This window comes from Carcharhinus amblyrhynchos, chromosome 2, assembly GCF_965287045.1.
Source record: "Carcharhinus amblyrhynchos chromosome 2, sCarAmb.v2.hapA, whole genome shotgun sequence".
NCBI lineage: Eukaryota > Metazoa > Chordata > Chondrichthyes > Carcharhiniformes > Carcharhinidae > Carcharhinus > Carcharhinus amblyrhynchos.
The window spans coordinates 13,702,443-13,728,004 of record NC_137325.1 but is presented as its reverse complement, the minus strand read 5'-3'; the positions used below and the strand labels follow the sequence as shown (position 1 = coordinate 13,728,004).

General features: G+C 41.8%; 1 protein-coding gene across 3 annotated transcripts in view; it reads left to right on the top strand.

The window, feature by feature from the left end:
- Window positions 1-2,422, top strand: part of wrnip1 (WRN helicase interacting protein 1) — a 44,162-nt gene extending 41,740 nt beyond the window's left edge. The window contains exons 6-8 of one of the 3 annotated variants that reach the window (XR_013888556.1): window positions 429-508; window positions 1,265-2,032; window positions 2,150-2,260. Coding sequence is in view for 1 of the 3 variants with exons in the window: in XM_080202742.1 (XP_080058868.1) it covers window positions 429-508; window positions 2,150-2,386 (317 nt within the window). In the remaining 2 variants the exon portion in view is untranslated. Of the gene's footprint in view, window positions 1-428; window positions 509-1,264; window positions 2,033-2,149 lie in introns of all 3 variants that reach the window. The other 2 variants (XR_013888557.1, XM_080202742.1) reach the window with 2 other exon arrangements.
- The last annotated feature ends 23,140 nt before the right edge of the window (window positions 2,423-25,562 follow it).

The window sequence follows — 25,562 nt, the reverse complement described above, 5'->3', positions numbered from 1 at the left end:
AACTCAAGCAGAACAAGTTGCCTGGGTTTCATGGGCCAAGTTATTAGGTCTTTTGAGTCAGATATTATTCATGGGCCACACTGTATGGTATGGGTTTATTGCAGAACATCTTCATCTGAGTACTTGCAAAAAGCATATTTAGCTCCCATTATTTTGGTAGATTGGTTGTTCTTTTGGCATTTTAATTATATTTTCACCCTGAATCCTTCTGTAATGTAGTGCTTTTGCTGACTGGTCCTAATGCCCATGCGCGTTCTAAAATCATCGCAGAATACCAATAGTAAATTTAAGGTTTCAGACACTGAAACTATCTTTATTTCAAACTCTTCAGTGTAACTAGCTTGTATAAATATGCAAGTATTTTGTACTGTTATAATTCTTGAAAGATGGTATACTAAACTCAGCTGTTGCTTGTTGATCTTCTATAGGAATAGCAGACCCTTTGGCTTTGACCCAGGCAGTATCTGCTTACCAAGGATGCCATTTTATAGGGATGCCTGAATGCAAGGTATTTTAATATTTTATTCTTGTCTTGTGTATTTATATCTGGATTACAATAACTATTTTGCACCTTTTGTGATTCCATTCTGTTTGATTTTTAATATGCTTTTCTAGGCCGTTTCCTAGATCCTGTTCTACCCTCTAATTTCAAATTGTTAATAGATGGAAAACGTTTCATGCAAGAATTTAAACTCCCACTAGTGCTATAACATTTAGTATCACTACTTAGAGTAAGGTAACTGGTGGCTTTAGGAGATTGTGCCATACTAGTTCTCCAGCTAATATTTGGTGCAGTGCCAAATTTGGTTACTGTAATTCTTCTGGGCCAGGAAAAAGGTGAGTATCTTGAATCATATGGACTTGTTTTGACTTAATTTGTCTAATCAGTTTTCACAAACCCTGATGAGAAACTTGACAGCTGCCACTTCCAACAGGGAAAGTAGTTTAATTTTGAAGGTCGCTCCTGGGGTTATGCAGGACCTCTTTCTGATCTGACCCCACGCTTGGAATGTGGCTGCATTGAAAAAATAAAAGCATGATCCTACCAGCATCAAGAACCACTACAAAATTCACCCCCTGAGCAAATCTACAAGCTCCAGCTATGACATAGGTTAGATTTTTGACCTCCATTCCCATTAACTGGCAAATAATGTGCGTATTAAGAAAAAAGTTTTATTCTATATTCAGAAGGGACAGTTTTTACAATATAATTTTAGGTCTCCTAAAGAAAATTTAATCCAGTTGCATTCATTTTATATTTTAGATGTCTAACAAAATGATTCAGATCTTTCTTGAAAAATAGTGGCACATTAACAGCGCATGCTGTTATTGATGCATAAGTCGGCCAGCAAGTTCAGGGAGTGACGGAATGCTCCGTGAAGTGCCAACCTCCGGAGTTGATTTACACCATTCCACTGTACATATAGCATATTGCCCTTTGCTTTTCTGTAATTGTAAAGGACATGTGTATCTGTACTTCAAGTGTCTGTTAAATTCACTGTAGAAAGTTAGAGCTGATAATTAATAGTGTTGAGTACCTTCTTTAACAACATGATTGTTAATGCAGAAAGATAAGTCATAATTTTTCAAAGCATCCTTGATTTCAGGAATTGGCATTCAATTGGAAATTGACTAACTTCAAAGCGGGATATTTCACTTTCTAAGTTTCCTATATTCCTAGAGAATTAAGCTTGTTAGAAATGCTTCAAGTCAGTAGATAGTACAATGCTTACACCCTCAATCAGTCCTCCTGTGAAAGAAAGAAAAAAGCTTGCATTTATTTTGCACTTTTCACGATCTCAGCATATTCCACTTACAATCAATGTAGTCAGTGCTGTAGGAAGCAATTGATAGGCAACTGTAGATGGACAACACTACAACATGTTAACAAAGATAATATGATCAGTAAAAATGTTAGTTAGCTCATCAAAAAATTTTATTAAATATTTCCCATCACCTAAAGATTGACATCTAATATACTTCCTAGAAGAATGCAGAAGAAAACTCATGGCCAGTAAATCATCTTAAACAGGTAGGTGGTTGATTGTCCTGTTTTGTATAGCAATCTTTGTTGAGTAGTGCTTCAATTTATAAAATGATGATTGGTAAATTTGCAAGAACATAATTAACTTCCTCTCTCATCCTGCAGGTCATTTTAGCACAGTGTGTAGTGTACCTATCAAGAGCTCCAAAATCTGTTGAAGTTTACATGGCGTATGAAGCTGTTCAAGAGTCTCTGCGGAACCACAAAGGCCCATTGCCTCCTGTCCCACTGCACCTAAGAAATGCACCTACAAAACTCATGAAGGATCTTGGTTATGGAAAAGGTTATAAGCCCTATTCTTCCATCAAGCCGGAGGACAGTCCCTGTCCAACTAAAGAGTAGGGGCTTTATCGAAATGGGCTCCTTTCCCACCAAGCCGCGCCCGCCCCCCCCCCCCCCCCCCCCACTCCTGGCTGTTAATCAAGACAGTTGTGTTTTCTTTATCTGTCTAACAGCAGGAAATAATACTGTGAAGGAAATGTCAACTAACAGCAGAAAGGAAACTGACGTCCAACTTTCAATCATGTTACTTTGCCAATTTCATCTTCAGAGCATAATCTTTCTAAAAAGTTAGGAAATCATAGAGAAAGGTTTAGGAATGGGAACAAAAGACCATAACTTTAGCCATTTATTCTATTTCTCTGAAGGGCCCTATGATGTCACAGTAATTAAAACAGGTTGAATCTCTGTCTAATTATCGCATCAGTGTAAAGAAGATGACTATTTTACTGGATTCCCGATGATAGACAAGTAACCGGATTTTTGCTGTTTCTCATATTTATTTGTCAGTGAACGATTGCTAGCATTTTGCCTAAAGCAGCACAGAATAAGCAAAATCAAAAATGCACCTCAAACTGGAAGTGTCCAGTATTTCACCTCAGTGTAAGCTAGGTGATGCTGGGTAATCACAATCTCAGACCATTCCTTTACATACAATGATTATTTTGAAGTGTGGTCAGGATTACAATGTCTCATATATAAAAAAAAAGTATTGCACAAGAGTATAGATGCCTAATGGAGATTAGATTAATAATTTATTAGCTGGTGAGTTTAAACCCAGCAGAATTTCGACATTTTCATGGCCTTTCTTCTCTGGAAACCTTTAAATTCCATACAGATGTGTGGTATAAAGTTCACCATCATTGTAACCAAATCCCTAATTCAGAGAAAACTTGGGGTTGCTTTTTGAAACGGAAATCCTTTTTAGTGTAATAGAGGATGAATTGGGGTCTAGAGCCCTTGTTTTGGGCAGCATAAAGATAGCTTTAATGCGCTTTTACCACCTAGCTAGATCTTGACACCCAGCGACTTCCAGTCTCCAAAACAGACATGCCTCATTTTGATCAACACAAAACTCCATCAAAAAATTGCATCAAGTTGATTGAGATGAGGTAATCCATTCACAAAGTGGACCTTGTTGTTACGTCTAGATGGCTGAGGATATGAGAGGAAACTGTGATTATGAAAAATTATGAATGTCTATCCAATGTGTAAAAAAATTTTCAGTGATTATTTCAGTTTTCTGATTTGTAAAGGTTCATGTTCTGAACAGTTATGATATGTATATACACTTGGTTAGTTACAAAATATAAAATTTTTCATTGACTATTAGCTGGTTATCCTGAAATTTTTGTTCCATCCATATCAAAGAACAAAAAAAAGTACAGCATAGGAACAGGCCCTTCAGCCCTCAAGCCTGTGCCAATCATGATGCCCTAACTTTTGTTTTAGTAACTTACAGGATGGGAGCGTCGCTGGCTGGCCAGCATTTATTGCCCATCCCTAGTTGTCCTTATTCATACTGTGTCTCTGGAGTCACATGTAGGCCAGACCAAGTAAGGATGGCAGATTTCCTCTCCTAAAGGGCATTTGTGAACCAGATGAGCTTTACAACAATCAACAATCGTTTCATGGTCATCATTAGACTTTTAATTCCAGATTCTTATTAAATTCAAATTTCACCATCTGCCATGGTGGGATTCAATCCTGGGTCCCCGGATCTTGCCTCGGGTCTCTGGATTACTAATCCAGTGATGTTACCATTATGCAACCGCCTCCCCTATTACAACAAACAACAGAGGTCCCAGCACTGAAGTGCATTTTTGATCTTCACGGAACAGCACTAGCTACAGATCTCCATTCTGAAAAACAACCTTCTACCGCTACACTCTGACTTGTATTACCAAGCCAGCTCTCTATCCATCTAGCCAGTCCACCCCAAATCCCATGTTTAGTTTTTATACCAGCGTGCCATGTGGGATCTTGTCAAATGCCTTTCTATCCTGAAATTTTGATCTTGCTTCATATCCATGTTTGTATTGAATATGCCTAAGACAGTAAATTGTCAATAATGTAAGAAAACATTTAAACTATATGCAGCAATATCTGTATTTACTTCACCTTCAGCAATTCACAGGCATATTAGCAGAGAAAATCTTGTTTGTAAATATAGCATGGAATTCCTATTCATTAATATGAATTGTTAAGGGCCAAATTTACACTTGCAGAATGTCAGCAAAGCTGAAACTTTAAAACACAAGACCTGAGGGCAAGAAGCAATAGAAACATCAGCAAATGCAAGGAAATCTTTGCTTATGGTCCTTTAATGTAGTTAATCATTTTTAATTTGACACAGATTCCAGAGTGTAACTGAAAAGGACTGTAAAAGCTACATTCTATCTTGGACACATTTGATTAGGATATTTTTAATCAGAGACATATACAGTTTTAGTGGTTCAAGGTTTAAAATGTGGATAATGCTAATTTGCCAGTCTTTCCAGCTCATGGTAATGATTCTCTGCCGGGATCTAGTTTCACAGATATCAAGCAACCTTCAGTCCCTTGTCCCTTATTTAAACAATCATTTTTCACGAGTGACGTTTGACAGTCAATGTTGTCTGATCTCCAATTTGCTGGGAGTGGGTAATGAGCAATCCTATTCTCAAGTTACTTTCATACCTACAAATTGTGGCAGGTGTCACTGGATTGTGGTAAGTGGAAACCCAAGCTTTCCTTCCCTTGCCCCCAAAGTGAACCCAAATGTTGTTCCTCTGCTGGCTCAGCAGCAAAGCGTACACAGTACCAAACAGGAACTTTCTGTTCTGCAGAGTTTAGTTGCTCTTCAGATGAACTTTGCTCAGTTCCCCCAGTGGTTTAGTAATGTTGGAGCTTTACACTTGATTTCAACTGAAGTATTTTCCTGACAGAATGGACTCTACATTAGTCTCAAGCAAAGAAAGCATTGATCCTTCAAATGGTATTGTGGCTCAAAACGTCAAGATCAGAGACAGGCTTTGGCAGAAGTGCAAAATGGATGATAGGAAATCAGAAGTCTAGTTAAAGCAACATTTCACTTTCTTTCTGAAGTGCCCATTTTTCACCAGTGCTGAAGGTCAATTTCACACCCTTATTCTTAGTTACATTTCCTGATCTTTGCTGGACCAGCTGTGGAAGAAAAGGTAGTTTTCCTCAGGATAAGAGAAAAGTCATCCAGTGATTCTGCACTGAGCAGAAGTAAAGTAAATAGAGAAACATCTTTGCAACTTGAACATACCCAGATAAATATTTGGAACAACACGAACCGTAGAAATACTAATAAAACAGAGATGGATGAAAAGTTTGAGAGTTGTTAAATAAGGTGATTGGCTTTTCCTTGCCTTTGTTCAGGAGTGCAAGGAACGCTCAAAGGATGCCTTTGAAGTTCAGAGAAGCATCAGGTCAGAATAAGAGCATGTGATCCTATGGATGGGATTTTACAGCGTTGCTCAAGTAAGACCAGAAATTGCTGCCCGAGGTCCACAGACACTTCTGTTGTCTGCACCTCCCCCACTCTGATTCAGTGGCAGGTGGGACGGTAGAATTCAGTGATTGTGTCAAACTGATCTCAGAAATATCTGCTGAAATAATAGTAGCTTTTATACATAATAGCATAGTAATGATAAGTTCTTAGGGGAAATGTCAACAAAGAACTTTATTGAAACTGCACAATCAGATATTTTTCTAAACTACACTGGATGTCCGTCAATTAAAACTGTACAGCTCAGGTTTTTTATTCTCTGATTGCTTCAGTCTGTTTTTTCATATTTAAAAAGTGGGGGATTTAAACTTAAGATCATGATATGTAGACAGTTCTACCTGCCCTTTAAGAACATTTCTGTCTATTCCATCAATTTATAATTACCACACTGAGTAAAGGCCTTTCAGCAGTCAAAATAGAATCTGTTGGAACCCAGCACTAAGTTCAAATTGTTTGAGGATGTGATTTTTATAGGCAATGTATATTTTCTCTCTGTTGGCTGGATTTAAAAAGAACCTGGAATCATCTAAAAGTGACAAAACTGCTCAGACTGAACAATGTCCTATTCTACCAAGTAGGATGGAAAAAAAAAGACATTCATCCTACTGGAAAAACTTCACCACCCTCCTCCCCATTCTCCCCCCAATCCCCAGAGGCATGAAAGACCCCATCCCTTGTTATCTTCACACCATCCTGAGACTTGTGAAAGATGATGCATTAAAATGCAATTCATCACCCGTTCTAAATAACTACAGCAGACATAATCTAATAGAAAGTTTCTGGAATGTACAACAAGCAATGTCCTTCAAGGGAATGTGTAATAAGCAGGAAATAGAGAATAAAAGATGCTACACTGAACACAAGAGTGTTGAAGCTGTGCTCCGTCTCTGCCGCTCTCGGAAATATTGCGCCCAGTTTTGCAAAATAACCGTCCTGAGAAATAAAGTCTATTGCAATCCAAGGCCGAATAAGTATGAAATGTGTAGATCCGCTCCATACAACTACACCCAGGAAGACAGCTGAACAAATCAGCTGTGACACGGAATCACCGTGTCGAGACCAGTAAGGAGTAACTAACCATGTAGACCTTTGTTTTATCTGAATGAACTTTAAACTATCCTCTTAATCTGCCACCTGTACTGGTGTCTTTGTGTGTCAGTGCGTGTGATGTATGAATGGCAGTTGCGATTTACCTTTTCTAATAGTTGCTTGGTAGTAAAGAATTTGAATATTGCTGAAAAAGAGACATGTTGCAGCTTTTCATCATGCACACATCAGAACACTCCATAAGAATACCAATATAGATTGAAAACAACAATTTATACTACATGACAAGAGAATGCTAATTGATTGGCATGTGGACTCTGAATGGTAGAAGTGTTCTCATGAAGAATGCAGCAATTGATGTTTTTTTTCACTGTCATCCCAGTGTTTATTAAAATAACAGAAGCTGCAAGGCAAAATGGGGAAACTGATTGCAACATTTGGTTGGAAAGTACACAGCATCATGTGATAAAGATCTAGGTGCCACACCAGGATGTAAGCAATTGATGTTAACTAATGGACATTGTTTGAAATTTTATCCAATCAGCTTGACCCTGATTAATCACAGCATCGCTCTGGGGAATGAATCAGCGAATGGCTGTCACCTATTTTGTTGCTCTTAAGCAGACACAATGGGTCCGATTTTACCATTAAGTTGTGCCCGTTTTCAGGTGTGAAAACTTGGTAAAGTTGGGCGTGAGGCAAGTAGCACGATCTGCACTCGCCTCCACGCCTGTCCCTCCTTTACCAAGGCCCGAAAGTGGCCACAATCGGGAGCACATCCAAAACGGACGTGACAGCCATTTAAATGCATTTGCATGCCCAACCTAATTGGCACTTTCCCCTTTACTGCTACGTTAGCCAATCCGGAATCGGCGCGAATCAGACCGAAAAAGTCCAATTTGGGAGCTCCAGTTAGTGAGGAGGTAAGTGCCAAGCGTCCGACGGGTCTCTGCTTGAGATCAGTGGGGAGGAGAAAGTGGGTCCGCTGCCGCTCTGCCTGAGGTCAGTGAGGGGGAAGGTGGGATCCACTGCCATTCTGCCTGAGGTCAGTGAGGGGGAAGGGGGGTCTGCTGCCACTCTGCCTGAGGTCAGTGAGGGGGAAGGTGGGATCTGCTGCCACTCTGCCTGAGGTCAGTGAGGGGGGAGGGGGGGTTCTGCTGCCACTCTGCCTGAGGTCAGTGAGGGGGAAGGGGGGGTTCTGCTGCCACTCTGCCTGAGGTCAGTGAAGGGGAAGGGGGATCTGCTGCCACTCTGCCTGAGGTCAGTGAGGGGGAAGGTGGGATCCGCTGCCATTCTGCCTGAGATCAGTGAGGGGGAAGGGGATTCCACTATCACTCTGCCTGAGATGTGAGGGGGAAGGGGCCCTCATTCTATCTGGGTGGCAGAGGGAGTGGGGGGATTGGGGGTCAGCAATGTTGTGGGGGTGGAGCAAATGTCTGTGGGGGCCATGGAGAGGCATTAACTTTTTCAGTCTGATTCACGCCAATTCTGGATTGGCTAACGCAGTGGTAAAGGGGGAAGTGCCAGTTAGGTTGGGCATGCAAATGCATTTAAATGGCCTGGGAGCAATGTGGCAGGGGAGCTGCGTTCTACCATTTTTTTCTGCGCATGCGCAGTTGGAGGTGCTGATCGGCACTGCAGGATTTTGAGTGCGTTAAGGCCCACCCACAGGCTTCTGCAGCACAATTTGGAATTGCTGAGATTTTTTTCAGGCAGAGTGCTTATGAGGGCGGCTGAGAACGGGTCTAAAAGTCAGATCTGAAATACTCCCAGTTTTAAGTCTGCCCAGCACTTAGGAACAAAATGACAAAATAGGACCCAATGTGTGTACATCTTCTTTCTGTCTTCAAGGAACAGAGCCCTGTATATTAATCTGTATAGTTTCCAGTACACCCAAATGTGTCACACTGAGCCTGACTGATTGGAAGGCCTTCCTGTAAAGAGATAACACAGGGCCTTTGCTGGCTCTTCAGTCAACAGGCAAGATCCCCATTGCCTTCATTAAGTACCACCCTGCATATCTCAGGATTCTTCAGTCCCAAGAATCTGACAAGATATATTGTTAACTCATCCTATTCACATTAACCTGTAGAAAGTGCCAGCAGGAAAGAATATCTAGCTACTCAAAAGCCCAAGGAAACCCTGTTTACTGTTGTAAGTGCAAGGAATGGTAAATGTTAACTCTTTGCACTGTCTGCAAGATCCCAACCATTGTGCTTAAAAGTAAATGACCAAATTTATATCCCAGTAGCTTTTGACTCCCTAACAATTGTTTATGCAACTATAAAGCTATGCTTTGGAATAAGTTGTCCCTGGCAATTTCAACAGCTCAACTTTAATACATCCTGTATAGTTGCTCTTCTAAGCTCCTTCACTTTTCAGAACAACGACACTTATATCAGTTGTTTAACATTACAAACACAAAACATTTAGGTGTTTCACAGAGGAATGAGAAAAACTGATGTCATGCTAAAGAAGGCAAGTTTTCTAGGCTTGCCACATGCCACCAGGGAAGCCTAGAAAAACTGAAATCAAAAGGGATCAGGAAAAATTCTTTCCAATGACAGGAGCTATATGGGGCAAAAAGGAAAATGGTTTTGGTTGATGGAGACCAAACATTTCAGCTGTTTGCTGATCACAAAGTGCTCAACTTGATCTGCAATTTCTCAATGAAACGGTTTGTGTCAGCACTCAGTAAGACCTGGACAACATCCGGATTTGGGCTGAGAAGTAAAATTTGTGCCACACCATTGTCAGGCAATGACCATCTCCAACAAAAAAAGTCTAACAACCTTCCCTTGACATTGTGTGATTACCATCACAGTCAACATCCTAGGGACTGCTGTTTTTTTTAGAAAATAAACTGGGCTGGCTACATAAATGCTTTGACTATTAGAGGAAATAAAGCTTGGATGCTCACCACCTACATGATTGTGATAGAATATATACCAGTTTCCTAGATGAGTGCAGCTACAGAAACATTCAGAACTTGAGATCACCTACGACAAAGCCATCTTCTTGATTGACACATTACCCACTACCTTAAACTTTCACACCCTTCACCACCGGACACTATGGCTGCAGTATGCACTATCTGTAGAGCGCATTTCAGCATGTCACCAGAGATTCTTAAGGGGCACATCCCAACACATTACTTCCACTACCAGAAGGGCAATCTAGCAGCTGACTCCATGTTTCCTCCCAGTTCACACTCCATTCTGACTTGGATATGTATTGTCATTTCTTCATAGTTGCTGGGTCAAAATCCCTACATGTCCAAATAGCAATGTAGGAATACTTTCGCCACATGGCAACATTTTTCATAAATTAATTCTAGAAGTAAAAGCCTCACTGGAAAATCCTACTTCCAATCCTTGAGAAGTTGATGGTGAGCCTTCTTGATTTCCATGTAGCACAGGCCTTCTGGCACTACAGCTGGGATGTTGTCAGGACCTGTCATCTTGACTGTGTCCAGTGGACACAGCTGTATCTTGAGTGAATTGAACCAATGAAAACTGGCATCTGTAATGGCCAGAACCTTAAAGGAGGCCAAGAAGAATAAATCACTTAGTGTGGTTGAAACACTTCAGGGCCTTGTCTTTTGCATTATGCTATACTCTGCCATCATTGAAGATGAAGATGCTCATGAATCCTTCTCCCTACATTAATATCACTATTGATGACTGGTTGTGGCAGGACTGCAGAGTTTTGATGTGATCTTTTGTTTGTAATGATAATTGAATTCTTTTGGCTACTATTGCTGCTGATTGGTATCTGTGTTGCAGCTTCACCAGCTTGGCATCAAAGTTCATCTGATATTGCTCTTGGCATACTCTTCTCCATTCTTCATTGAAACAGGTAGTTATCTATCTTGTTAATGAAGAAGGAGTGAGGACCATCAAGTAACTGATTATGGTGGAATGTAATTCTGCTGCTAATGATAGACCCCTCATCAATGCTTAGTGTTAAGTGTTTAGACCTGCTCTTAATTGATCCAATTTTGCACACTGCTGAGTTTTACCAGTGTTTTCAGTTTTTATTTCAGATTTCCAGCATCCGCGATATTTTGCTTTTATTTGATTATTTGTCTAGTCTGAAGGATAGCTCTCCCAACTTTGGTACTAGTCCTCAGATGTTTGCAGGGATCCACAAGGCTGGTGTGCCTTTAGCATTCCTACTACTCAGCCTACCCTTGCTTATAGCCTGTTGGTACAAGTGGAGTCAATCATGTTGCTGTGGCTCAGGAGTCACATATAGCCAAATCAGGTAAGGATTGCAGATTTCCTTCTTTGAAGGACATCCCTGATCCAAGTAGTTCAAGAAGAAAACCCATAACCCTCTCAGAAGCAAGCAGTTTTGTCAGCAACACTTTTTTTTATTCCTACGCAAGATGTAGGAATACTTATCTCTGGCTGGGTCAGCATTTATTGCTTATCCCTAATTGCCTCAGCCCTTGGACTGAGTGGCTTGCAAGGCCATTTGAGAGCTTGACAGGTAAGGATGGCAGATTTTCTCCCCTAAACAGACATTTGTGACAAGTGACAATGGTTTCATGGTCATCATTAGACTTTTAATTCCAGATTTTTTAAATGAAACTCGAATTTCTCCATGGTGGGATTTGAACCCCAGTCCCCAGAATATTACACTGGATCTCTGAATTATTAGCCCAGTAACAATATCACTACACCACTGCCTCCCCAACTGTGTCCCAAAAGTGAGAAAAAAGGGGTTTGTGAAATTTGGTTTTGTTGTAGATGCAAAAGTTACACCACTAGATGGCAGCCTTCAATAAACGTTGTAGGTGTCCCTCTCCTTCCCTGCATATTGCTAAAGGCAAAACAGAAACTAAATGTTTTCACCTGTTCATACATCATTGATTTTTGCAATAGTTTTTTTTGTAGTTTTAAATGAAATCACTGAATATAATGGCCACATTGGACAGGATGCCCCATGGTGTAGTGGATACGGGGTGCAGAATATTTTTTCCCTTTTCTGCCACAGGTTTGCCTCAACATTTAATGTGTTGGAACTCAAAGGTTGATGCAACCTGATGGACAGGCTTTCACCATTCTGAACCAGTTATAGCATCACGGTGGCCAGTGGTTAGTACTGCTACCTCACAGTGCCAGGGATCTGGGTTCAATTCCTGGCTTGGGTCACTGTCTGTGTAGAGTTTGCACGTTCTCCCCATGTCTGCGTGGGTTTCCTCCAGGTGCTCCTGTTTCCTCCCACAGTCTGAAAGACGTGCCGGTTAGGTGCATTGACCTGAAAAGCTACCGGAGTGTAGTGACTAGAGGAATTTCACAGTAACTTCATTGCAGTGTTAATGTAAGCCTTACTTGTGACTAATAAATAAACTTTTAAAAAATCTGCTCCGAGCAATTGAGTTTGATGCTGCTGTGCTTCAAGAGCAGCTTCAGGGCATCTTTGTAACTTTTATTTTGTCCCCTACTGGAACATTGGCCAAGAGGTCAGAACCTGATTGGGGAGACACTTTTCACCCAGCTAAACAATGTCCAGTCCCTCACAGTTGATTTGCAGGAGGTCTATCTGAATGCTTGCGTAATTAGCTTCAAAAAGGACACGAGCGTTTTCACAATGGTCCTCCCATTGAATTCAGAGAGTGCAGCAGGGCAGAGCAGATGGAATTTTTCTAGTACTCTGAAGTGTCACAGATACACAGTCCGGGTCTTACTTCAGTTCAGGGGTCTGGTGGCGAACACTGCTCTATACACTAGGGTTTTTGTTGACTTGTAGAGATTTTTGATGCTAATGCTTACTATCATTGTTTTAGAAGACTGAGCTGCCACAGTCAATGTGGTATGATCCTCATCATCAATGTTGGCCTTTTTGAGGGAGGTAGCTGCCAAGGAATGGGAAGTGATCAACATATTTCAGAGTCTAACCTTCCTCACGCACAGAGGGTGGAATATTTGGCTGGCAGGTGTGGGTTGACAGATAGGATTTGTTTTGACAGCATTCAAGTACAGATCAAGTCTCTTGTATGTAGGATTGAAGAGAGCAAAAGTGACTTGCAAATCTGTTATAGAGCCGGGAATGACGCTACAGTCATCTGCCAACTGTAGACTGTATATGCTGTAATCTCTGGAGGCAACCAAAATTAAGAAGTTTTCCTACCTAGATTTTTAAAGTTGGGAAAATTCAGCTTTAAAGGTTGAAAGCAAACAGATATAAACCATTTAAATAGTTGCATTTATCTGCACAGAGTAACTCTGGTGTTATTGGATAAAACAGCTCTATAAAAGTGAAAAGAATATCTTCATTAAATGCTCTTAGTGGAATACAAAGTTAACAGACAATACAGCGATACAATGAACCATTGGAACACACTGACTAATTCTGTGTTATGGTTTAACCTATCCATTCACAGGTACATTGTTTTATGGAAAGGTAGAGTCACCACAATGCAGAGGAGGCCATTCAGCCCATCGAGCATTCACCAACAACAATCCCACCCAGACCCTATCTTTGTGATTCCCCCATCTTTACCCTGCTAATCCCCCTGACACTAATTGGCAATTTGCCGTGGCCAATTAACCTAACCCACACATCTTTGAAATGTGGGACGAAACCAGACCATTTGGAGGAAACCCATGTAGATATGGAGAGAATGTGCAAACTCCACACAGTCACCCAAGGCCGGAATTGAACCCATGTCCTTGTCACTGTGAGGCAACAGTGCAAACCATTCTGCCAGCATGGAAAGAAAAGGGTACTCCAGTGGAGAGCAAAAATTTGTTGAGAGAAATGATGTTATTGATTATGGTACTTCACTCACTCAGCATTCCTACCTCTGAGGCAGCAAGTTGGCACAGTACAAAGAACAAAGAAAATTACAGCACAGGAACAGGCCCTTCGGCTCTTCACGGCTGCACCGACCATGCTGCCCAACTGAACTAAAACCTTTACCCTTCCAGGGACAATATCCCTCCATTCCCATCCTATTCATGCATTTGTCAAGATGGTCTTGAAAGTCACTGTCTCATCTGCTTCCAGTACCTCCCCTGGCAGTGAGTTCCAGGCACCCACCACCCTCTGTGTAAAAAAACTTGCCTTGTACAGCTTTAAACATTGCCCCTTGCACATTAAACCTATGCCGCCTGGTAATGGACTCTTCCAACCTGGGAAAAAGCTTCTGACTATCCACTCTGTCCATTCCCCTCATAATCTTGTAAACTTCTATCAGGCTGCCCCCTCAACCTCCGTTGAACAAACCAAGTTTCCCCAATCACTAATAGCTCTAATAGCTAATGCCCTCCATACCAGGCAACATCCTGGTAAATCTTTTCTGAGGGATTTGAGGTTGTTTTCGTTAGAAAGAAGGCGGCTAAGAGGGGACCTTATTGAAACATATAAGATGATTAGAGGTTTAGATAGGGTGGACAGTGATAGCCTTTTTCCTCGGATGGAGAAAGCTAGCACGAGGGGACATAGCTTTAAATTAAGGGGTGGTAGTTATAGGACGGATGTCAGAGGTAGGTTCTTTACCCAGAGGGTGGTGAGGGATTGGAATGCCCTGCCTGCTGCAGTTGTAAATGCGACTAGTTTGGGGGCGTTTAAGAGATCCGTGGATAGGTTTATGGATGGAAAGGGATTGGTTTAGGTTAGAGGGTCATTGCTTTTTAATTGGTTGGTGCAACATCGTGGGCCGAAGGGCCTGTTCTGCGCTGTGATGTTCTATGTTCTATGTTCTACCGTCTCCAAATCCTCCACATTCTTCTGGTAGTGTAGTGGCCAGAATTGAATATTATATTCCAAGTGCAGCCTAACTAAGGTTTCATAAAGCTGCAACATGACTTGCCAATTCTTAAAGTCAATGCCCCCGCCTGATGAAAGCAAGCATGCCAATTGCCTTCTTGACTACCTTCTCCACCTGCGTTGCCACTTTCAGTGACCTGTGTATCTGTACATCCAGAATTCTCTTAAGTGTTCTGCCATTTGTTGTGTGTTTCTTATCTGTATTAGATCTTCCAAAATATATTACCTCATATTTGTGCGGATTAAACTCCATCTGCCATCTGTCCACCCAAGTCTCCAATTGATCTATATCCTGCTGTATCCTCTGATGGTCCTCATTATCATCCACAAATCCACCAACCTTTGTGTCATCCGCAAACTCACTAATCAAACCAGTTACATTTTCCTCCAAATTATTTATATATATTATGAACAGGAAAGGTCCCAGCACTGATCCCTGAGGAATGCCACTTGCCACAGCCCTGCATTCAAAAACATACCCTTCCACTGCTAGCCTCTGTCTTCTATGATTGAGCCAGTTCTGTATCCATCTTGCCAGCTCACCTCTGATCCCATGCAACCTCACCTTCTGCTCCAGTTTGCCTTGGGGGATCTTGTCATAGGCCCTACTGAAGCTCATGTAGACAAATCCAGTTTCCTACCCTCATCAATCAGCTTCATCACTTCTTCTAAAAACTCAATCAAGTTAGTGAGGCACAACCTCTCCCTCACAAAACCATGCTGCCTCTCATGAATACGTCAACTTATTTCCAAGTGGGAGTAAATCCTGCCTCGAAGAATCCTCTCCAATAATTTCCCAACCACTGATGTAATTACCTGGATTACTCTTGCTACCCTTCTTAAACAAAGGAACAACATTGGCTGTTCTCTGATCCTCTGGGACTTACCCTGTAGCCAGTGAGGATACAAAGATTTCTCTCAAGGCACCAGCAATTTCCTCCCTTGCTTCTTTCAGTATTCTGGGGTATATCCCATCAGGCCCTGGAGAATTGTCTACCTTAATGTTTCTCAAAAACCCCAGTACTCCTCCTTTTTGAGTTAGTAGTTAGCACTGCTGCCTCACAGTGCCAGGGACACAGGTTCAAATCCCAGCTTGAATCACTTTCTGTGTGGAGTCTGCATGTTCTCCCTGTGTCTGCATAGGTTTCCTCCCACTGTCCGAAAGATGTGCTGATTACATGGATTGGTTGTGCTAAATTCTCCCTTGGTGTATCCACACAGGCACCAAAGTGTGGTGACCAGGAGATTTTCACTTCATTGCGGTGTTAACATAAGCCTACTTGTGACACTAATAAATAAACATTGAAACTATAGACCTGGAACAATCCAATCTGTCTTATTCCTCTGCTCTATCTTTGAAGGTTTGCAAGTTAATTAATTGAACTTGAATTCTACAGCAGCCATGGTGGGATTTCAGTTTATACCCTTGTGCTATTACACTTCTAGATCACCAGATTTCTGGTCCATTAGCATGGCACAGCATTAAAGGGGAGGGTTCCCCAGTGGGATTTGAACACACAAATTCAGTGGTTTATGAGACCTTTGCTCTAACCCTTGAGCTACGTAGTTACTTGTCCCAGTTGGCATCCGTAATGTCAGCTTCTGGCACGGTGAACTGGAATAACATTCATACAGCTGGGATCAACATCCTTTTCGTTGTTGGAAACTGATTTATAGTCCTTCTGCATTTCCTAACCTTTTCTCAGTTTAAGACTGAAGTGAATTGCCTGGCTGTAGTTGCAGAGAGCACAAAAATCCAGTGCAAATCTGCACTGGAAACAACAAAATCCCAACCCATGGATTTATTGTGGCCTCGTGTGTGTTCCAACAATTCTGGTTCAGCGAAAACATTTTTTAACAATGGTTTCCCATGTATGTTGTGCATTTAACATAGTGAAGCAATTCAAGGCAAATGGGAGGCAGATTTGGACAGGGCAGATTCAAGAGGCAGCCAAAAGTGCTGTTAAAGAGGCACATAAACTTATAAGAAAATGATAAGCAGAAGACAAATTTTCCAAACCTGCCCCAAAGCACAATGCCCACATCATGACTCGACACTTGCTATCCTCCAGCATACATGTAGTCTTCTGGGAAAGGCAAAAGTCACTCAAAATATGGTGAGAAGGAGCAGGGGTAATAATGTAGGAATTTCTCTCCAGGCCCCCACCAGGTGATTAAAAATCAGTCCAGAGGATTAACTACACTTGTGCTAACTACTTCTTTTATGAAGTGGCCCCTGTCCAGCTCTACTTTGAAGGTCCACATGCACTAAACAAGCTGCCAACCAGGTACATTTTATACTCCAGAGGCTCACTACACACTGGTGAAATGGAGAACCATCGTCTTCCAACCTCTTCCCACTTCTGAATAATTTAAGTGCACAACCCCTGGTTCTCCTCACACTGTTGCACTAAAATAATTTATCAGTGACTTTTGTAGTCCAGATCTTTCATTATTTTATATACTTGTACCCAGCCACCTTGAAGGATATGCTACTCTAAAGCCAATCATAGAATCCCTACAGTGCAGAAGAGGCCATTCAGCCCATTGAGTTTGCACAAACCCTACCTAGGTCCAATGCCCAGCCATAACCCCATAACCCAGCATATTGATCCTTGTTAATCCATTTAATCCGCACATGGCGATTTAACATTGTCAATCCATCTAACCAACACATCTTTGGGCTGTGGGAAGAAACCAAAGCACCCGGAGGAAATCCACGTAGAAGCAGGGAGAATGTGCAAACTCCACACAGTCACCCAAGGCTGGAATTGAACCTGGGTCCTTGGCATTGTGAGGCAGCAGTGCTAATCACTAAGGATGGGAATCATTCTTGTGGTTCTCATCTGGAACTCCTCAAGGTCACTATCACCCGCCATGTGAGGGAGCAAACATGGATGCAGGAATCAAAATAAGGATTAGTAAATATAAGGCAAAATGTCACTTGACTTGTATATTTTTATTCATATATCACAATATCTTACAGCATTTCTCCAGCATGGAGTCAGCCATGGTTCAGTTAGTACCACACTTACATCTAAATCATGGGTTGTTTGTTCAAATCACCCACCAGGACCTTGAGACAAAAATCGAGTTTACCACAGCAGTGCTGCATTTTGGGTAAGGTATTAAATTTAGACTCTGTCTTCTTCCTGATGTAAAAGATTGTGTGACGATTCTTTGAGGAACAGGGGAGTTGGCTCTCATATCCTGGCCAATACTTATCCTTCAGTGAACACTACAAAAAGCAGATCATCTAGTCTTTAACACATTTCTGTTCATGGGTGCTTGCTGTGCGCAAACTGACTGCAACATTTATAATGCTTTAAGAGCGACTACACTGTTACTTCATGGGCTGTAAAGCAGTCAGGATGTCCTGACGTCATGAAAGGCGCTATATAAATGCAAGTCTTTCCTTTGTTTTCATTGATTTGGAGTGATCTGTACACAATGACGCTCTCTCAACTGCTTCCCTTACCCTCTGTAGTTGCTAAATATATTCCATGTTGGTGATGCCTCCATACTGTATATAACATTTGTCTAGGTTAAACATAATTTGCAATTATTTGCCCATTTCCCTAAACTTTTTGGAAAAAGAACTCAGTCTTAAAGGTAGATTTGGATGAGACATAGGATATTGGGTAGAGGCGTAGGAAGGCAGAGGGATTTACATAGAGAGTTACAGAATGAGAACAAGAAAGCTGAATGATGTGGCATTGGAAATGGCCATAAAAACAAGAGTTAAATTATTGAAAAGGGGGATTTTAACTGCTGCGATACTCTGCAGTTGAGTTCCCATGTGCTACTGAAATGTTTTAAGTAATTACCTCCCGCAGAATTTCTTCCCGCATGTTTTTGCTTTTCCTAAATAACAACTGGACACGATTCCGATATTCCATTCCCATCACATTCCAATTCCGAATGGTGTCAGAGCAATCTTTTAATCCCATTGACACCCTTAAATTCTCATAAATTTCAAGTCCATTTGATGTCACTGCAGTGCGAAATGCACAGGGGTTATGACAGATGAGTCAAGGATGTTAATGATGAAAAAAATGGACGTGAAGACAAAAGACAGGAATTGGGATAAGGAGAAATCAGTCCTGTGGAGATGGTGGACACCAACAATTGCAGCTGCCATGTGAAGGCTGGGTGCCAAAGTCTCAATAACAGCTATACCCACCTCATCTCCACAAATGAGATTTCCTCCCACTGATTTGTAAACACCAGCAGGCACAACAACAGAGAGGGACCCTGGCATAATCGTCAGGATTGCAACCTGACAGTGTTGGACTTCTACTTAGACTTGGACTTGTGCATTTGCAAATGTTTCAAATATCTTCAATGAACAGGAATGTAGGCCTCAATTTGTGTCCAGGTCTCTGAAGTGGGGCTTGAACCCATAATCTTTGAGCTCAGAAGATGAGTGTGCTACCTACTGAGCCATAGTTGCCACCTAAAGTTGATCATCCTCTAAAAGAGAAGATGGGCAATGGTTGAAGGCAAGTTACTGTTTACAACACCATCAGGTCATTTCTCTTAAATGGGGGCCAATTTCTACCTTTGAAAAAATATATAATTGAGAATGTCATCATAGGTCCGGGTTTCTTGCCTGGTCAGAACCCTGTTGTTGGGCTCACAAATTCTAAAGTAGAGGCTGTTATCTCACTGAGTGTACTGTGGCTGCCTCAGAGCATCAGAGACCCAGGTTCAATTCCGGCCTGGGTGATTGTGTGGAGTTTGCACATTCTCCCCATGTTTGCGTGGGTTTCCTCCTGGTGCTCTGGTTTCCTCCCACATGCCTAATTTGTGCAGGTTAGGTGGATCGACCATGGTAAAATTTCCCCTTAGTGCCCCAAGATGTGTACATTAGATAGATTAGCCATGGTAAGTGTGTTGGGTTACAGAGATAGGATAGCAGGGAGTGGGCCAGGATAAGATACTCTGTCAGTGAGTCGGTGCAGAATTGATGGGCCAAATGATCTCTTCTGCACTCTAGGGTTTCTATGATACTACAATGCTCTTCTCCATTGATACACCAGCCAAAGGAATAGGAATACCCAATGTAAGGGGTGGATGACTCTGCCATCTTGTCATCATTCGTTTTATTTTGAGGTGGCAGAGGTTGTGATCCTTGCAAACAGGAAGCTTCTGAAGACTTGGCACAATTGGGTCAGTATTATAAACCAGGGGAGGGGGGACTGGGGAGAACTAATTCCCCACCTGAGGAATTCAGCACCATGAATGGTTAACACAGAGTTGAGTTCATGTTTGGGAAGGTGGTAACCATATATTTTAAGAGGGAGTTGGAAATGAACTTACTGAGAAAATCAATTGAAAGTTGTTGATGTAGTGAATTTTTATTGAATTCCGGAATTGGGAATGATTCGGATAATGTTACAGAGATGGAAATAGGCAGTCTTAGTGATGGTGTGACTATGTGATCGGGAGTTCATCTTTGGGTCTAATTCAATTCCAAGGTTGCAAACAACCTGAGTCAACCTGAGACATTGCCAAAGAAAGGATTGGAGCCATTGCCTCACAGAATTTTCAAAGACAAAAGAGAGCCTGAGTGAAGATAAAGGAGCTTGTGAAGGACATAAGGGTTGATAGGACAGATATTGGGGAAAGATGCGAGTTCAGGGCTAGGTAGGGAGAAAATACAAAGGATATTTGGCACAGTGAGCCGGGAGAAAACAGGGAAGCAACAAAAGCAGCTGAGCAGACAGTCTCAATCGTGGTGACAGAAATATTCATGAGTGTCTGTCCCTTGGTGAAGGAGGCAGGGGAGGAGTTTGTGAAAACTGTCTGCAGCACAGAAAAGAATTTTTGCACTCCAGGGTGTTTCTAGAATAGTGAGCAGTTTTGGCAGATGAGAGCAGGATCCTTTAGTGCTTTAAATGGCCCAGGTATCATGGGTGATGGTGATACAATGGTGATATCACTGGAGGCCCAGAATGCTCTGGGAACACAGGTTCAAATCCCACTGCAGCAGCTGAAGGAATTTAAACTAAATTAATAAAACCTGGAACTGAAAGATATTGTGACTAACTTCGGTTGTTACAAAAACCCATCTAGTTTACTAATGTCCTTTAGGGAAGGAAATCTGCCGTCCTTACCTGGTCTGTTCGACGTGTGACTTCAGATCTGCAGCAATGTAGTTAGCTCTGAACTATCTTCTGGAATGGCCTCAATTCAAGAGCTGGGCAAAAAATGCCTCAGCAATATGTCTTTCTTGAGCAATATTCATGTTTAGGTGAAAATAGCCCCACAAATGTAATGTTGGAATAAAACCCAATGCACAGCTGACAAGTGAGACAATGGGCCTGATTTCACTATCAAGTTGCGCCCGTTTTTGGGTGCGAAAACTTGGTAAAGTCGGGCACTTGCATGCATTTAAATTAACTTAATGGGCTGGATGATCAAACTCTCCAGCATTTCCCCCTTTACCACCACGTTTGCCCATCCAGATTTGGTGCAAAATAGACTTGGTCCGCAAAAGTCTGATTGGGGTGCTCCAGCTTCTGGGGAAGTAAGTTCAAAGCTTCCAGTGGTTCTTTACTCAGATCGGTGGTGGGGCAGGAGGGAAGTAAGTCAGATGGATCTCTGGTTGGGGGAGGAGGGAGGTGGGTTAGGGCGTTCTCTCGTTGGGGGAGGAGGGAGGCGGGTTAGGTCGTTCTCTGGTGGGGGGGAGGAGAGATGCAGGTCAGATCGTTCTCTGGTGGAAGGGAGTCCATTGCCATTCTGCGTGCAATTGGTGAGGGGGGCAGTGAGGGGGGCAGAGGGCTGCGATCGGTCTGGGTAGCAGGGGGGTGAGGGAATAAGGGGGATAGTAATGTTGTGGGGGTGGGGCAATGTCCGTGGGGGCCAGGGAGAAGGCATTATCCAACCTGGCAGCAATGTGGCAGGGATGCGTTTTCCAAGTTTGTTTTTACTGCGCGTGCGCAGCTGAAGGCTCCGATTGGATCAGCAGTGATTTAGGTGCGATAAACCCCTCCCACAGGCTTCTGCAGTGCAATTTGGAATGGCTGCTTTTCTTTCAGACAGAGTGCATATGGGGGTGCAGAAGAACAGATTTACAAGCCGGGTCTGGAACACTCCCAGATTCAGCACTTTGAATCAAAATGGTAAAATCGGGCCTAATGTGACTAAAAACTTGTCCAATGTAGAAAAAGCACTTTCACCGTTTACCATGATCAAAATGCCACTGTGTTGTAGATGGTCATCTGACGCCTGCTTCTTCAATCCACAATGCCCATCGAAATCCGATAGCTCCTTGAGAAATCCGAGTCCTTGGCTTTGATCATACACTTGACCTTAGCCAAAAGGCCGAGAAGCGATACCACTATGTTCCAGGTAAATATATTAGTATAGCACAACTTGGTGGCACTTTACAAATCCTGCACTGAGAGCTTAGATCCATGGCTCCAACATCAAGGTCACATAATATTCGCAGAGTTAGTGAGCATCAAAGTGTCATCTATACATCCAGCGATATTACAATGTTTCAATCACTTTTAATGTAAAATATAATAGACTGTGACGTGGCAAAACATTATAAATATAAACATATATAAAATTATTTCGATTTGTTCACACAGTGTGAATATTGTTCACTGGGCCAGCATTTATCACACATGAACTTGGGCTGCACAGTCACCTGAGGCTGGGATTGAACCTGGCACTCTGAGGCAGCAGTTCTAACCACTGTGCCATCATGCAAGATGACTGGGTAACAGATGGTGATGTCCCTTAACATGATCAACATCAGAATTGGCAGAAAGTTCAAACAAAAATTTACCAAATAAATGACCTGCTCATTATACCAGAATGTAATACTATAGATCGCATGAGCTGATGGAAATGCAACGATAAATTTATTTGACAGAAGAGATTCTTGAAGCAAACATGACATGTAACAAGACTGTTGTGAAGCTTCCCTTCTTAGTGACAATGATGAAACAGTGTCTGGTATTGAGAATTGGGCTTATTCCTGATCTACAGCCAAGACCAGGGGTCTGCGTTTCACTGGTTTCAATACAGATGTTCCTCTAAAGAAGATGGCTAAATATCAAACAATATAACAGAAGAAATTTACCATAGTACTGGACTTGAACCCATAATCCACAGACTCAGAGGTGAGAGTGCCAAAGGCCAACATAATCCTTTGAAATTCTTTATTGTTACTTTGGGTAGAATTTTCCAGCAAAGTGCAAGCAGGTTCAAGAATGTATGATGGTGGGAAAGTCCAGGGAACTGATTTTAGACAGGGTTCCCAACATGATCCTGCCCTCTTTTGGGTTTCCCTGGGATGAGATTGGCAGCAAGTGGTGAACTCCCTTGCTTCTGTTGGGTAAGTAGTTAAGAAATTATTGATTATTTTATTCATTCTTGGGATGTGAGCCGGGCTGGGCTAGCATTTATTGCCAGAGGGCATTTAAGAGTCAATCATTCTGCGGATCTCGAGTCACGTGTAGGCCAGACCAGATAAGGACAGCAGATTTCTTGCTCTAAAGGGCATTAGTGAATCAAATTAGTTTTTTTTTGACAACAATTGACAATGATTTCATGGTCATCATTAGACTTTGAATTCCAGATTTTTATTGAATTCAAATTTCACCATCTGCCATAGTGGGATTCAAACCCAGGTCTCCAGAGAATTCCAGAGAGTTTTCCTGGGATAAGATTGGCAGTAAATGGGGAACTCCATACATCTGTTGGGTAAGTAGTTAGGAATTTGTTGAGGTCGTTAAGAAGTCAACTATGAGCTTCTTTAGCCCTGAAACCTTGATTTCCCGTCATATTTTCAAACTTGCCAAGCAAACACACAGCAGTAGATCTCTTCAAGTGAAAGTGACAGGTTGGGAAGGCTTCAAACATTTGCACTTACAAACTCCAGTCATGATCATTGAAAGAATTGGGAGTGCCTTCACTGCTTAATAGCTAACTTCTTCAAAGACATTTCCCCTGTCCAGCATTCCACTGCATTTAGCTGCTGCCAGTTTTCACTATGGCATCAGAGCAATCGAGGAAATAGTCTTCCCAAGTCTCCTCTTCCACCTTAAAGGAGGTGCTGGGCATAGTGGTGTTGTCACTGAAACCCAGGGTAATGCTCTGAGGACCTGGGTTCAAATCTCATCCACAGCGGATGGTAAAATTTGAATTCAATAAGAAATCAGGAATTAAAAGTCTAATAATGATCATTAAATGTCTAATAATGGTCAAGTCTAATAATTGACCATTGTCAATTTTGTAAAATTCTATCAGGTTCACTAATGCCCTTTAGGGAGGGAAATCTGTAGTCTGGCCTACATGTGACTCCAGATCCACAGCAATGTAAGTTGACCCTGACATGCCCCCTGAAATACACTCAGTTCAAGAGCAATAAGGGTGGGCATTAAATGTCAGTGATGCCCATATCTGCTGAACAAATAAAAAAAAATCTGTGATTGCTGCAGCCTCCAAAACCCAAGGGCTGGTGAGTTCTTCAGAACCGAGCCCAAGCTTCATTAAAAATCCTCCCTTTCTCAGAATGGACAGCTCACCTCACCTGCCTTCCCCAACTGTTTGCCGAGCTCAGAATGGCGAATGCTTTGCTCAGGTACACAAACTGGAGAGCCAAGTTCCAAACCTGAAAATGATCCTACCATTCCAACAGAGACTAAGGTGGGAAGGTTCTGCCAATGTTTTCAGGACCTATGAGCAACAAGGAAATGGGCTGTTGAATTTCATGGAATGGGAGACAATTTCTCCCTGATTCTTGTCAGTGAGAGCAGAAGTTAGGGAAAGTATCCAAATATCTGACAATGTTAATTCTACAGTACAAAAGTCTACCTAACACCATTGAACCTTTTCCTTCAGCAGTGCTTTGCAGTATACCTAGCAGCAACTCTCGGACAAAATATAACTAAAATTTTGCCTATTGTCAGCATGGAGTGAATGGGCTGAATGGCCTCCTTCTGTGTCAGAAATGATTCCATAACAGGTCAAATCACCAATATCGACTGTGGAGTTGATTTACAAGATTATAAAGTCATAGGTCATTGCTGAACTCATTATGTTCTTTCAGTTAAATCATAGTTGTTTTGGTGCAGAACCACCACTGATCTTTTGTAAGGTTTGATGTTACACCCAAACTTAAAGTAAACATGCAGAGACAAAGCGAGTATTTACCGTAAAACCTGCCTTAATCTAAACACAATCACAATTAGAAGACTAGCTTCAAACTTTAGTCAAACATAAAGTAATAAAATCAATAACATTGGACAGGGTGTGGAGGTAGAATGCTGTTATACCTGATTGTACGTGCCGAAGTTTGTAGGATTGAACAAAGCTTCAGTGACACATTCAAAGTTTATTCACCAGTAAGAATTCATTCTTCGATTACAACCATGCAGCTACTATTCCTCAGGAGGATGTTGACCATCCCAAACCGTGGATGCACCAGACCCTCTTCTGGACTCTGTCTTACACCAGTTAGAGTTCACAGTGTAAATTGTAGCTGTCATTTCACAAAATCTATGCTCCCAGTGTCAGGTGTGAGGACCTGACACTGGAGAATATTGATGTCCATTCCACTTTAAACAAATTCCCAATACACGAAGAACTCAATTTTGTAAATTCACAAGTCACACACAACCCCAAAGCAGGTCTCCAGATAATAAAATCTCTCCTAAAACCAATTCCTCAAGGATCGTCCTGATCTCAGATTGTAACTTTGGCAAAAAACCTGAAGGAATAGCAGTGAATTGAGAAACTTCCATGAAAATTCCATCCTGTGAAATGCAAATAGTTGCTGGAATTAAATGTCAGATTTAATTGGTGAGATAAATTAGAATAGATTCTGTGTTAAATAGTTACTGGAATTAAATGTCAGATTTAATTGGTGAGATAAAT